At 36.0% G+C, this 15,195-nt stretch overlaps 1 protein-coding gene across 4 annotated transcripts in view; it reads right to left on the reverse strand.

The window, feature by feature from the left end:
* Positions 1–3,639: 3,639 nt before the first annotated feature.
* The window catches only part of LOC107789490 (ABC transporter C family member 13), a 35,202-nt gene continuing 23,646 nt past the window's right edge, over positions 3,640–15,195 (reverse strand). The window contains exons 15-36 of one of the 4 annotated variants that reach the window (XR_012711156.1): positions 14,164–14,281; positions 13,958–14,074; positions 13,790–13,870; positions 13,463–13,711; positions 12,635–12,736; positions 12,496–12,563; positions 12,135–12,266; positions 11,889–12,036; positions 10,596–10,876; positions 10,246–10,402; positions 9,549–9,724; positions 9,362–9,473; positions 9,188–9,241; positions 8,309–8,431; positions 7,435–7,533; positions 7,152–7,230; positions 6,935–7,045; positions 6,699–6,860; positions 5,798–5,985; positions 5,448–5,637; positions 5,157–5,324; positions 3,640–4,025 (exon numbers count right to left, since the gene is read on the reverse strand). Coding sequence is in view for 1 of the 4 variants with exons in the window: in XM_075256599.1 (XP_075112700.1) it covers positions 3,945–4,025; positions 5,157–5,324; positions 5,448–5,637; positions 5,798–5,985; positions 6,699–6,860; positions 6,935–7,045; positions 7,138–7,230; positions 7,435–7,533; positions 8,309–8,431; positions 9,188–9,241; positions 9,362–9,473; positions 9,549–9,724; positions 10,246–10,402; positions 10,596–10,876; positions 11,889–12,036; positions 12,135–12,266; positions 12,496–12,563; positions 12,635–12,736; positions 13,463–13,711; positions 13,790–13,870; positions 13,958–14,074; positions 14,164–14,281 (3,010 nt within the window). In the remaining 3 variants the exon portion in view is untranslated. Of the gene's footprint in view, positions 4,026–5,156; positions 5,325–5,447; positions 5,638–5,797; positions 5,996–6,698; positions 6,861–6,934; positions 7,046–7,137; positions 7,231–7,434; positions 7,534–8,308; positions 8,432–9,187; positions 9,242–9,361; positions 9,474–9,548; positions 9,725–10,245; positions 10,403–10,595; positions 10,877–11,888; positions 12,037–12,134; positions 12,267–12,495; positions 12,564–12,634; positions 12,737–13,462; positions 13,712–13,789; positions 13,871–13,957; positions 14,075–14,163; positions 14,282–15,195 lie in introns of all 4 variants that reach the window. The other 3 variants (XR_012711155.1, XR_012711154.1, XM_075256599.1) reach the window with 3 other exon arrangements.

A 15,195-nucleotide genomic window follows, 5' to 3' on the forward strand; every position in this document is an offset into this window, starting at 1 on the left:
CCATGGAGTCCGAAGCCGTTATCGCTATGTGTAGATGCGTTTTGTGAGTTTGACATGATTTAACCTGAAAACAAAGTTCTTGACAAGAAACAAGTGTAAAATAGTGTGTTATACTAGAATCAACACTAAACAATCACTATTATCCTAAGCCCCACGGTGGGCACCAAACTGTTTACCTCGAAATACGAATAACAATTAAACTTGTAATATGGTTATAAGGATACATAATCTAATTCAACGCCAATTGATAGATGACTAGACAAATAAATGATTTAAATGATTTAGATAAATCAAACAAGTGTCATTGCAAGCAGTATCGTCATCGATTGGAACAGGATCAAGATCAATCGTTAAGAACAATAAGAATAATAGTAAGTTATAAGCAAGTAAGAGAGCAGCATATTGTTATTTCTCAGTCAGTGTTGCCTTACAAATGAACAGGGTTTGTCTTTATATAGTAGAGGAATCCCAAATAAAGTATAACTCTAATTTCGGAAGTAAAATCCATGATTGGTATCAATAACCGATAGCGGTTCTGTCGGTTCCGAGATTCCCGCCGAGATTTGTGGTCGATCACTGATATCTCGCTATTCTGTTGCTCGATGTTGGTCTTGCCCGATCTCGATCCTTCGGTCTTCGTGTCTTCGAGCTCGAGTTCGCTTCAATATGAACTTAAACCAAGAGGCAGACCATCGAGCCCATAAAATCGGATATGCTCGATTTTAACCATATACAGAAGATTCGAACTTCCAGACACAATTTTTGAACTTTAGGATACGATGTCCTGAAATTTGAACTTTGAGGTTTAAACTCTAGGACATCGTGTCCTAAAGTGTGAGCGAAATTGACTAATTTTTTAAATATATTGTAAACTATGGATATATTTTAAATAGCATGTTTAGAAGTGGCTACATGGTGTCATTTCCACAAAGATGAAACTATTTCATAACTCATAATAACCATTAAGGGTCCGTTTGGTACAATGGTGGAATATCCCAATAGAATTAGTTATCCCACCTTCTATATGAGATTAAGTAATCCCACTATTTTAGTACAAAATTTATCTCACGATTAGTTAATTCCTATAAGAAAACATGAAATAAATTTAGTCCTAATTTCTATACCAGGATATCCACCGTATCCCATTAACCAAACGAACCCTTATTGTTATTTCTAACTGTTTCATTGTAGTCTTACAAGTAACAATTTTTGTATTTTCACCTAAAATTTTGTAAATGTGTCAAAGTCTGCTATGTATCTCCTCCAACTATTTTATTTCTTCCATTGTTAAACTAATGGAGTAGCAACTAGCAAATATCTGGAGATAGTAGTTATTTGAGATGTGGGAAAAAGAATGTCAGAATTACCCTAAAATGAGCATTGGATCCATGAAAGTTGTAGTGATATAATTAAAGAATGGGAAAACTGAAAAAGAAAAAGGAAAGCAAGGAAGAAAGTAATAGGGAGTAATAAAAGTAAAAGAAACAAAACTAATGGCTTTTGAGAGGGAAAAGAAACAAAAAAAAAAAAAAAAAAGAGATGATGGTTATAGTAGGATATCCTAAAAGAGAAACAAATGATGTCCCAAATGTCACAATTCAAAGGAATAAGGCATATGGCAACCGAATGGATGGAGATGCTTTGTCTCCTTATCTTATTGTCTAATTTGTCTATGATCACGTCTCTATCCCACTTCTACTTTCTTTAATTTGCTTTTCAAGCAAAGCAACTTTATTATTATACTGATTTGACTTGATTAGTCACATTATCAGTATGTATTATATACTTAGTAAATCCATTATATTATCATCAAGAAAGAAAGTATGTTTATTTTGTGGAAACTAAAAATATTAGGTTGTGTTATCTAGAATTGGTCCAACTTTGCCCACAGAAGCTTTGGCTCTATTCCTTTCCTTCGTGAAGACGCACATGTAGTAGTAGGCACAATGGCAAAATCAAACACATCAGCGGCGGAGACACAAATGATAAAGATCGATAAATACTAACTCGGATCAAATATTTATATCTAACTATAAACCACGATAGAGATTCTTTGAGGCGTAATTCTAAGACTGTTTTGCGCAAAAGCTTCATTTCATGCCGTGGAAACAAGCATGTGACCAACAGTGGCGGAGGCAGAATTTTCGTTTAAGGGGTTAAAAAAAAAATGGAAAAAATATTATAGCGAATGGTTTTGAACCAATGACCTCACAAAGGTTTTGAATCCGGCCCCTCGACCACTAAGTTCAAGGGGATTCAAAATATAATATCTAGAGGTAAAAAATAAATTTTGCTTTATATATACAGTGTAATTTTTCGGCGAAGGGGGTGAGTTCGGGTGAACCCCTTCCGCCCCCCTAAATCCGCTCGGGTTCAAGCCGTGGAAATAGCCTCTTGTAAAAATGCAGGGTAAGACTGCATACAATAGAATCCTATGGTCGGACCCTTTCCCAGACACTGCGCATAACGGGAGTTTAATGCACCGGGCCGCCGTTCATTTCATATGATAATGGTTGTAAACTCACAATTGCTTTCTTGTGCATAGCACTTATCAGGGAGCAAGCAAAAGAACATGGCATGCCTGTGCCTGGTGGAGGATTGATGGGACAATTTTCAACAACAATAAGGTAAACAGTCTAAAGAGCAAAGAGAATACTGCTTTATTTTCTTGCTAGCTACTATTCATAGTAATGCTTTCATTGTTTGTCTTCAAAATTCTCTTTTTCGTTTAATGTTAACTAACTTTTTGGGCCGGTGTAAAATCATTGTCTAGTCGTATTCACCGAAAAATGCACGAGTAAGCATTTGCCTTTAGCTTTATGCTTTACCCTTTAGGGAACAGTGACAACAAAGGCTTCTAATGATGGAAGAACAACACAATAGTTGAATAATTTTCCTCCATCTACATTTTCAAGTGTAAGTGTAAAAAGTATTTAATATCAATCCGGGAACCTAATTTTTTTTTGAAAAATTAAGGAGGAATGTGTGTGCCTGTCAAAGAAATAAAAAATATACTATAATACAATCAAACCTCTCTATAACAGTCTTGTTTGTTCCGAATATTTTTGGATGTTATAGAGAACATATATTATAACATAACATAAAAATTGGTTCGGGAAAAGCTTAGTTTTATAGTGAAGTGTTGTTTATAGGAATGTTGCTCTTGAATTTCTATTTCCCTCAGCTCCAGGCACATAAAAAAAGCTCAAAGTTTGGACTTTCTTTTCTATTTAACTTTGCGTGTAAGTCCGCTATAAGATGAGGATGGTCATGACTAAGATTGGAGATTAGTCCAACTTTATATCTCCATTTGTTGGTCAGTCACCAACAAAAAGCATGTAGGGAAAAAAACCATATATCTTTTTTCCTTCAAAAGGAAAATTTTAATAGAGACTATATGCTATACCATTCCATGTTGTTCAAGTTGGGCAACCTTTATCATTTATGGTAATTAAAAGATCAGGATATCCATATTCTTTGGTTTGGTCTGTGCATTATATATTGCTTAACCACAACTGTAGTAGCATAATTCCTTCCAATTACTCTAAAAGGTTTGTATGAGAATTGTGCAAAGCATATGCTTATTCGACGATCTTAAAGTTTGGAGTTTGGTATCATTTCATTTTTACTCAAAGGTAGTTTTACCAAAATGTGAACAATAACATCTTAATGGCACTTATCATGCATAAATATTCCCACAAGTCCATAGAAGTTAAACCCTTGCACATCTACCATTCTTTTTTCCAGCAGCTTTTTGAGCTAAGATAATGGTTTTATTGTACAACAACTTCACGCTTGAAGATTTGGTTCAGCCTACATTAATACTTTAGCAACCATTAGAACTAAAACAAGAGTAAGTTTGAAGGTGGATAGTTGCTCTACTATGCAACATCTTCCAGTCGCCGAACTAGTTTTCTAAAACCTAAGTCATCATCGGAGATGCATCACACATTTGAAGCTTTGGCGAAGCTGAAAAATATGGATGACTGATCTTCTAGAAGAATCCGCGGGTTACCCTGTTCAACCTGGAAACGAAAAAAGGAAAGATGAGAATCTGGATCAATCTCATTTTGGATGACATTTCCATCTTTAATATAGCCTAACACCATGAAAGCAATTTAACAATTGAAGAATGTTCATCAGTTGACAGATCAACATACAGTATGCGCACTAAATTGAATGCCAACACTTGTTTGGTGGTTCATATCAGCAGCCTTAAAGATGTAGGTAATGCAAGTAAAACATAATAAATGAATGGCAACAAAACCAAAAATAAATGATGAGGCAGAATTAAGTTAAGGATAATGTCTCTGACCATTGTGTTGCCCTACTTTCCAGATAAGTATAATACAAAATAATTAATCTGAGGAGACTTAAATACGTCAGGGGAAGGAATATGCAATATGTTGGAATGTTCACCGTGAAATCTTACTACAGAGAACTCATAAAATATGATTCAGAGCTGAGAACTAATTGGCCTTGGAAGCTGATCTGGAAGACGTTTTCTCAACTAAAGTGGCCTGCTTTGGATGGATGGTGGCACAAGAAGCATGCCTGAGTCAAGACAATTTGAGGAGGAGAGGATTTATTATTTGTAGCATATGCTATCTATGTGAGAGCTCATGTGAATCAGTTGATCATCTTTTTCTGCATTGTCAATATTATACCTGGCAGATTTGGACCATGTTTATAGCTATTTTTCGTGTTCAAGGTGTGATGCCCTAGAAGTTCAGAGATTTTTTAGGATGCTGGAGATCAATCTATGCTGGGAAGTGTAAGAAAAAGGTCTGGATTGCCATCCCATTATGCATTGCATGGACAATTTGGATGGAGACAAATAGGAGATGTTTTGATGGCAAAAAGGAGCAACTTCAAGTTCTGAAATTTAGATGCATTCAAAATTTGTACTATTGGAGGAGTGGAAACTGTGTTTATAATTTTCAGGATGTGCTAGACTTGTTAGATTTTATAGAGATCTGATGTACCAAGTGTAGTGTTTTTTTTATTCTGCTGCATTATTCTCTTGATACTGCATATTAATAAAATTTTACCTTTTCAAAAAATAAAAAACTTACTAGTCAGCTAGTTGTGTTATATTTCATTCGATGTCTAGACATAGTTTAAAGGAGGTAAGCTTGTCAAGACAGTAAGTTTACCAGAAACCCTCTATCCAAAATCAGGATATTGTCCACGTTCAAAACTGTGGAAATGCGATGGGCAATTGTGATAACCGTTGTTCCCTGGCATTCAGTGGCTAGAGTTTTCTGTAGTTTTGAAGTTGTTTCAGTGTCCACATTTGCCGTGCATTCATCCAAGCAAAGTACCTGCAGAAAAATGTAAACTGTCATTACTCTCTCCCATTACTATAAAATCTTCCCTCATCAAAAAAACTCTCTCCCATTTCTTGTACACACTTCCGCACTATTTCCATTTACACATTATACTACCTTACAAGACTTGAGGAGAGCACGTGCAAGGCAGATTAGCTGCTTTTGACCAACAGAGAATGCTGTTCCAGACCCTTTCAGTTGAACATCCAGTCCACCTACTGCTTCTACCTCCTCCTTGATGTGGCATTTTTCTAGGACATTCCAGATCTCAAAATCCATGTTCTCTTGCAATGGATCTAGATTTTTCCTGAGATGTTTATATTACGCAGACATGTAAAGGAAGGCATATTTCCAACCAATCATCATTAATATACACACATGCTGTTACAGAGGGAAAAAGGAAGGGAATGTTCTAAGAAAATATGACACAAGAGAAGTAACAAGTAATGTCAGTCTATGCCAATTACCTTATCGATCCTTCAAACAAGAATGGAGCCTGAGGAACAACAGCGAAGCTTGAACGGAGACATCTGACAGAAACACCAGCAATGTTTACGCCATCAACCATGATTGATCCTCCACATGTTGGGTAGAGCCGAAATAGGGCGTTCAAAATACTTGATTTTCCTGCACCTGTTCTTCCAATTATACCAACCTGATAGATACTAGGACAACCTTAAACTTCAATATCACTGGAGTCTGGAGGAGCTAACACCAAAGAAACACAAAATATCACATTATCCCTCCTAGCTGTGTCTTGACAATTTGCCTTTGACACCTTTGATCATTTTGATATCCTTCAAGGAAAAGACTCAGGATCTAGTGGCTAGAAAACTCTCTCCAAGAAACCCCAACAAAAGTATAATAAACTTTCCAATAGCGAAAGTTAAATTTTTTAAAGATTCTTAAGGGTAGGAGAATCTGGATGATAAACTAGGCAAATGGTGCAAATTAGAACATCACCGCGGTTAACTATTACGCTTCCAAAAGCTAACATTAGCATCACTAACTCTTAGTGACTTGAAAATCTGGATAGTGGAAGCACCAAATAGTGTTAGTGAATTAGCTTCATCTTCACACAACGGTCCTATTCACTATGATCGTCTAAAGTTCCAGTGAAACACTTTCACTATAATTGCAATGAAAACAAGATTATATTGGCCTGATGACTTGATATAAAAAGTAAACAAGCAACAGATTTCCTGAAGCAAATGTCTTAATTTAATATAAGGACATTACAATAACTTAATTTTCAACCGTCATCTCTCTCTTAGATAGATTTAGGCCATCTTATTGACATATGCGATTTTGCAAGTGTCAGATTTGCAACTAAAGGACATGGTAGATATTCAAAGTAGACAAACAGACCTGTGTTCCCCCAGCAATGTCGAAAGAAACACCACACAAAGCAGGAGGCAGTTGTGGCTTGTACTTAAGAGTCACATTGACAAAATTGATCTCTCCTTGATGTGGCCATTGTGGATGTAAGGGATGTCCTCCAACATCTTCTTCTTGAGGAACATCCATATACTAGAATGGGGAGTAAAAAGGAGTTCTCAACTTGTGTGATAAGCTTTTTATGAATTGTATCTTAATTTAGTTACCTGTAGGATCCTCTCAATAGAAACCATCTCTTTCTCTGTTTCCGTGAAACTTGTTAAGAAGCTTCCAAGTAAAGATACAATTGGAGCCGCATATGAGAGAGCCAAACCAATCTGTTCATATAGAATCAGTACATCAAATTCAAGGAAGATTATGATTGCTTTGCAGAAAAGTGTCAAGAGCAAAAGAACCACTTAAAACTTACCAACCCTGGCGTACCTAAACTGATGGGGAGGTATCCATGAGAACCAATAACTGCCATCACCGCGATGAATGACACGATAAAAGCTGCGAGCAACTGGAAAATTTAAATCTTTCAGTAGCAACTATAGCATCTAGTAATCATGACAATATCAATTTTTGAGTATTATGATATGACTTACAAAAATGAGAAAATGTGTGCATGCCAAAGTTCACAATTCACATTGTCAAACTTAAGAACATGGTGACACAAAAATCAGAAGTAGTTCCACTAAAGTGGTACTGACAGCGCAAGACATACCTGAAGGCGCAGGGAGAGCCACAAACTCGCTGTTACTTCTGAATACGAAGTCCTCTGATATGTCATCAGATGCTGATTAAATTTGAGCAGAAAAAAAAACTGCCAAAAAATATAGTTTGTTTGAATTTTCTAAATGGAAAAACACGAATGTTGGTTAATGAGTTCTTAAAAATGCGGGAATACACAGCATTCAAATGATATTTTCCACACTAAGGTAGCAATGGGTCTTTCTGTTTGGCAACAAGAGGAGGCTAAAAGGTGCACTTAATGATGCGGTTTATAAAGCGTGGGATAAACTATGTTCCCTAATTGTGTGATGTACAAGGGAAATTACTAAGGTACTGTGACATTCACTGCAATCATACTGTTCCTCTATGTAATAGGGGTGTTAGATACCTATTATATATATAGGTATATGCTGAAACTAGGGAAGAACAGGATAAAAGAAAAAACTCACATGAGGAAGAATAATTACTTGTGATCATGTTCTGTCAAACAGATGCATTTTTTCAAAAGAAAGATAACACAAGTGTTTCACTCTCCTATCAGAATTAGATTTTATCTAAATGTATATTGTAGTATCATGCTAAAACTGTCAGAAATCCAAGGTAAGAGAAGAAAAGCATAGTAACTGGACTAGAATTTAGTAGGGAAATTTTAGACAACAGGAACTTCTTTAAGTAACTCCTTCCCTGCGATCAAAGATGTGATTGACCCCAACAGGTAAAGCAGTCAAAAGTTCTTTCAAGAGGGCACAAATGGAAAAGCACAAGCTCTGATTAGCAGTAATGAAAATTTATATCCTCTTGAAAGAAAAGACAAAGATGCTCCTGCGAGAGTTATCTCATTTAATTGAAAAACAGGATATAATTACCTCACATTTAAAGCCTCTTATTGTTGATGATCCATCCAGAGTCTCCGTAAAAGATGCATATATAGGTGACCGAGATACACTGTCAAGTCTACGCAACTCACGTGATGTTGACCTATAGTACAGCTGAAGATCTTATCATCAGCTATTCTGTCTTACAGCCTCTAATAAATCATATTATGGAAGTGAAACTACCTATTCCAGTGGCTAAGGGCTCCATATTATTCCGCATCTAAATATTTCATATGGGACTTTGAGAAAAAGGTTATTAAAATAACCTTTAATAACATTCTAGCAATTGTGGATCACTAGCATGACTTCTCAGATTGTGCTTAAGATCAAAAGAGAAATAAAAAGAGATTCAAAGAGAAACTTTGATTTTTTTTATTTGTTCATATTTGAAGCAGCACAAATAGATCAATAGATGCATTATACTGCAAAATTTCTTTCTATGAATACCCATACTTGGCAAGCATTATATCTTACAAAGGAAAAATCTAGTTTCTTCGGAAATGATACACCAAGTTTCACTAAGCTACAACGAATAAATAGCCTACATAATGATGTGTCTATTCCAATAAATGATACTCAAATATCAAGTAAAACATAAGTTGTTCAGATAGGAGATGTGACTACTATCCTTTCTCTTATCTAAATGATGAAAACATAAAAGCGCTGATGAGATAGAAATGGAAGTAACACATCCGAAAGAGAATACAATAATGCTAAAACATAGAATGAGCACGAAAAGAAGACCACGAAAGGAACAAAAAGATCTACATTCATTACACTGTTTACTATCATCCTGATATTACTTGGCTTTGATCAAAACACCACTTCACTTTACCAATCAGTGAGATATATAGAAATTTTGGAACGCACCTGTAATTTTCTGTAGATGTACCAGAAAGGCATTAAGAGAAACAAAAACATGACCTGCATATAAGCAGAACCTATTAGAATCAGAAGTTCTAACAAGCAAAACATGGACTGCAGTACTTACAAAATTGCAAAAAAGAAACCGTGAAAAGTTCTGAAACAAGGAACTAGCCATACCTGCACGTATGAAAGAACTACAGCAATCCCCAAAAGGCCAACAAAATTAGCTAGCAGAATATTGAGAATAAAGGGAAGAGAATCGTCAATTGTGTAGAGATCTGAAGACAATCTGTATAGTCCAGTCAGTACATATTATGTAATGTCAAAAGAAAGAACATTTAATTTCTTAGTGAATCAGATATACCTGTTTATAATTCTCCCAGTTGGGTTCAGATCAAAGAAGCTAATAGGTGCACTTATAAGCTTCTCTAATAATCGATCATGCACCTTAACAGCGGCGCGTAGCCCACCAAATGCAAATGAAAATGCCCTCACTAAAGTTAGCAAGGAATTTGCCAGACAGAAAAGAGAAAGTGTGGCCTGCAACATCAATAAAACAGTCAAGCATACTGATAATTAGTCAATCATATTAGTAAACATGAGCTGTATATCACCAAGAAAGGCATGGTGACTTCTCCAACTCCACCTTTACATTTGAGAGAATGAACGAATGAGGGGGGGACTAGATACTAGATATGGTTAGTGCCAACTTTGGTGATGAAAATTATACTAAAAAGAATACATTCTTTCTTCACAAACCGAGTTACTACTTTTGAGATTGGGACCAACGGAATGTTCTAAGAAAGCCTCACGCCTCGAAACCAGATCTTCTCTTGATAATAGGAGAAGAGTAGGAGAAAACAATATATTGAGCAACAACAGAGCTCTTCAATATTCTTCCATTTTAGGAGAGTCTTACAATGAAATTTTTAATTTCAAAAAAAAGCATAATAAAGCTTTATTATGATTTATTTCATTCCTCAAAATAAACCATAATAAATCTGGGGAAAGAAAATAACTTGGTGAGAGAATCTACACAATTTAAGTAGTTGGTTAGTTACCAGGTAAAAGTTTGTTGAATATGCTTTCTGGTTTCTTCCACTTGCATCAACCCAATACGAGAGCCACATATCATTTCCATTACGAGAAGCTTGCATCAAAACCGCAGAGAGACATGTTAAAGCTGTGATGAACCAACCAACAAAAGCAGCATAGCTCCTGCGAGTCATATAATGATGAAATCATCAAACTGAAAAATTTATCACAGGCAGGATCTTTCCTTAAACAGTCAAATGGAGCTACATGGATAGTGAGGATCTTTATGCCAACTACGATTAGCTTGGGATTGAGGTGTAATGTTGATATCTTTGTTGTAGAATTATTTTCATGCTAAAATAAAATAACAACTCACTTGTATACAGTGAGTTCGACTTTTCCTTCTTTCCGAGCCTCTGATTCATCAGTCACTTGATTTCCACCAGGAGTACATATAAAATCGCCCTCTGAAACTTTCTGCTGGATCTCACTAGAAATATTTGATTTTTTATCCTGCCGTTGAACTTCAGAACAAGTGCTAAGTTCATCGATTGTTGAGAATGCTACATCAGAAGAACAAGAAAACTCAGTTGGATTCCCCACCCACTGCACACGTCCTTTATCCATCACAATTACCAAGTCTGCGGCAGATATTGCCTATAAAGTAAAAGAATAGATTATTATATGGAAGACAGGCACTACTTTAGATATCGTAAATGAATGGTCCTCTGGGTTGCCAACGACTAGTTAACTTATTAACAAAGATGTTAGATGTGCTCGATTTGTTTCTAACCTGAGATTAATGCATCTTTTCTGATTATAAATGCATTTTTAGTTCTTTCTTGAACAAGAGATTACAAAACAGAAATACACCTTTTCTAATTTTTTATGCCTTTCCATTCTTTTGCCTAGTCTTCTGATAAAATGGCCAATATACAGTAGTAAATTGCTTCACAACATAATTTGGTGCATGAATCAACATCACTAACCTTGTGACACACATACGGATAGTGGAACTTCATGTCATTAGAAAGAAAGATAAATAATGTTGCATGTGTAGATTTTCCAGAAATGCACTGGGAACAACTGAAGCAAAATTTAACTATATATTACACTTAATCTACAGATCCTTGTTAAATGAGCCAAGTTCAATTTACCCCAGCAACTAACAATTACTGTTACTACAACTGGAATTAAGAAACAATTGTTCTATATTCGATCAGTTTCAGCTGAATATAGAAGGGAAGAAAAACTATTAAAGTGAAGATAAAACTACACAGAACCCATTGCATGATGAAAGGAAATTTTCGTGTATCATTTAGCTCAATTAGCAATGTCTACTAGTCTTTTCTGAAAGCAAGGTGGCTCCCACTTGCAAATACAATGAGCTGCGAAAATCAATGGCTTGTATATCCATATACAAAATATAGCATCACATTATCTCCATAATGATTATATCAAAATTGCCCTTGCTCATTATTTAATAGAAGTTTCTATCAATATTTTCATGGTATCTCCTTTTTCTTCCTTATAATCTTTGACCGAAACTAAAATTTCTACAAGTCTTATATAAGAATAAACAACTATGAATTGAGTTTAAAATAAAGGTATAGAAACCTGAAAAAACTCTATTATATCCAGCACTAAAAGGAAGTTGTGAATGGAAAACCTGAAAGTTATGTGTGCAAAGGATGCGCGTATGCTGACTCATTAGAGGGCCGAGAATTGCATTATGTAAAATTGAAAAACCAACATGTACATCAACTGCACTGAGGATATCATCAAGTAGGTAAATTTCCGCATCATGATAGATGGCTCTGTCAGATACAGAAAAGTTGTCAGAAGAAGAGACAATTCACTTACTCACAGTCACTAGACAAATACCTTGCAATTTGAAGACAGAGAATTGCATCACCTGGCAAGAGCAAGACGAGCTCTCTGTCCGCCAGATAAGTTAAATCCTTTTTCTCCAACAGAGGCCATATCACCTCCCATCATTCTGGAAATATCGAAGTCCAAGGAACAAGCTTGTAATACTTCCGAGTATCTGCTCTCATCAAAATCCAATAAGCTTCTGTTAGATAGTGATTCCTCAATAAACCTTCAGACAATGAATTTTCAAGGGTCCAAGGCATACAAAACATCATCTCAATGGTCAATGAGGGTAATAGCAGAATTGGGTCTTTGGAAATGCAAAACTGAGAACTGAAAATTGATGCAACTGAAACTATCCAAACAAATTCTTATTGCCTTGTCAAAAGGTAAATGAAATAGACCTCCTTGGGTCATAGTCTCTCCCAAACAAAATGTTATCACGTATGGTTCCTGAGAGAATCCAAGCAACCTGAAAAGATAGGCAAAATATGAGATCAGGAGTGCTACATAACACATCAATACTACCAGCTGTTTGTTCACCTGCGGTACATATGCAATTGAACCAGTCCGGTACACAGATCCGTTAATTAACCCCGTCTCCCCCAAAATCAAATTCAACAAGGATGATTTACCAGACCCAACCTGCAGGCAAAAAGATCTGTTATAAGAGAAATAATAGTTTTGCTGGAAAGGAACCTTGCACAATATAATCATTAGATACAGCTACATGTCCAAGAAAATCAGTGTATCACTTCTGCTACACCCATTACTATGGTGGAAAGGGAGGTATAACTTCTTATTATACTAGAGCATTGCACCGTCGTAGTTTCTTTCCGTATAGTTAGAACCACCAAACTGGTTACTAAGGTGAATTAAACTAAAGAAGGTGCCAATGGTAGACTGTAGGTAGTAAGAGTATAAAAAGATCATAGAGATATTGATTCAAATTTTCTTTTCTGAGATTATAATCATTTCTCCAACTCCATCTAACAGGATATGGTGAAAAGGAAAAACCCAAATAGCACGAGTCATACATATATAGTACCCTCAGTAGCTCAGATTTCACAAACTTTTGCACCATTAAGAAGCAGAGGCTTTGCAATGACAATTCTAAACATATGTCCATTTCCAAGACAAAGTATACATATATCAAATATCTCTTGATCCAAAATGTTAAATAGTCAAGTCTGTGTTTTCTACAACAACATATGAAATGTCATCCCATAACCCATAAGCTTGTAAACGGTCAAAAGGACAAAGCTTTAAGATACTCCCAATTCCATGTCAGATGAAGCTGGTCACAATTTTCTCACATTGATAAGCTCAGAGCTTTAAAATAAATCATTTATAACAGCAATAGAGTTTTACCTCTCCAACTACTGCAACCACTAAACCTTTCGGAATAAGAAGATTAACAGGATCCAAAACCAAATCCATTTCCTTCTGGTCATGGCACGACCATGTGCAAGATGCATCACGGATGACAACAGCCACATCTTGCAATTCGGTCTGCTTATCAGAGGAAGAGAAAAACGAACAATTGCTTGGTTGTTCCATGTTTGTCTCCCGCTCAAAACAGGATAGATACTTGCATAACCTCCTGGAAGATATTACAGCCTGCAAAACAAAAGATTCAACAATTTTTATAAAATAAAGGAGGATAATTTCTCAAACAAAAGAATTTTCACAACTCACATCAATTAACCCATTGATGACCCAAGGGAATGAGTTTAATGGAGAAATCAAGTTATTAAACAGTGCGACACAAGTGAAAACCTGCAATTTTAACCAAACAATTAGGCAACATATGATTATTAAAAAATTGCGCAATTAAGCAAGTTACTTTAGATTCTCTGATTGTACCGTTGCTGCATCAAGTTGATGGCCCATCAAAGTATAGAGTCCAAATGTGAACAACGAGAAAAGTGTTGGTGTTGTTGCCCAGAAGAAAACGCACCATGAATCCAAGTATTTCCTAGTCTGACAGGAAAATCTAAGTTTAAGATTTAAGTCACATGGCTCATTCTATCAAGCGTAAAGTACTAGAAAGATGACAGATATTGTCTCACTGATAGGTATTTCACTTCTTCCGATCTCGTCTTCATCAGCCAACTTGCAAAAAGTAGCTCCCAACTATACATTTTCAAAGTACGTATATGTGTTAAAATCTCCGCTGTCATTCTAACCCTGCAAAAAGTCATGGACAATGGATCGTAACAAACATAAGGAATGCTAACTAGAAAACTCAAAAGACATAACTCATTACTTCTTTGTACTTCATTGAAAAAATCTGCACGTGATTTTCATCCAAGACATTTCTTCCTTCCCACCCTAAGCACTATACACAAAAAAAAACTGTCTTCTAAATATTTTTCTTCAACAAATAGAAGCATCAGCTGATGCTTAATTCTGAAAAGAATCCAACCAGCAGTTTCTTATTTGTGAAGAAACAAGATGGATAATGATAAACAACCCTAATAACATGAGGACAGGATCGAACTAAGGATGGAAAGTCAACACGTTAAAGGAAAGCTTCTCTTAAACTATCTTGTTAGGAGTAGGACACATATATATATATATATATATATATATATATATATATATATATATATAGGACTCATTGTATCATTAAGTTAATATATGTGAATAATATCAGATTTTTCTCCCGTACATTCTCACATGGTATCAGAGCTTTAGTGAAAAGAGATCGCCGTGCGTTATTCCAGCGACATCCGGGAAGAAAGAACTCAGTCACCGTGCGATTTTCTGGTGATCTAAATGACTATTTGCGTCAAAGTCACTAATTATCACTGTTGTGCGAAATCCAACAACACCAAAAGGTTCCCAAGAGATAGGCGACCAAACCCCAGAAAAAGTTACCTGAAAAAGACCATCCACACGCCCCCACGGGCCTGCCGGAGATCTGCCGGCGGCGGCGCGTCTGTCCCACGCGCCGGCACGTGAGGGCTGTTCCGGCCAGAATTTAGAAACGTTTCTTTTCGACAATGTCATCTCCTTGCAATTCCGAGCCTACCCATCCAATTTAAACAAAATTCCGACCACTTTTATATTTTTCCGGCGCGTGTGTGTTTCTCTAGCCA

The sequence above is a fragment of the Nicotiana tabacum genome, chromosome 6 (genome assembly GCF_000715075.1).
Source record: "Nicotiana tabacum cultivar K326 chromosome 6, ASM71507v2, whole genome shotgun sequence".
Classification (NCBI taxonomy): Eukaryota; Viridiplantae; Streptophyta; class Magnoliopsida; order Solanales; family Solanaceae; genus Nicotiana; species Nicotiana tabacum.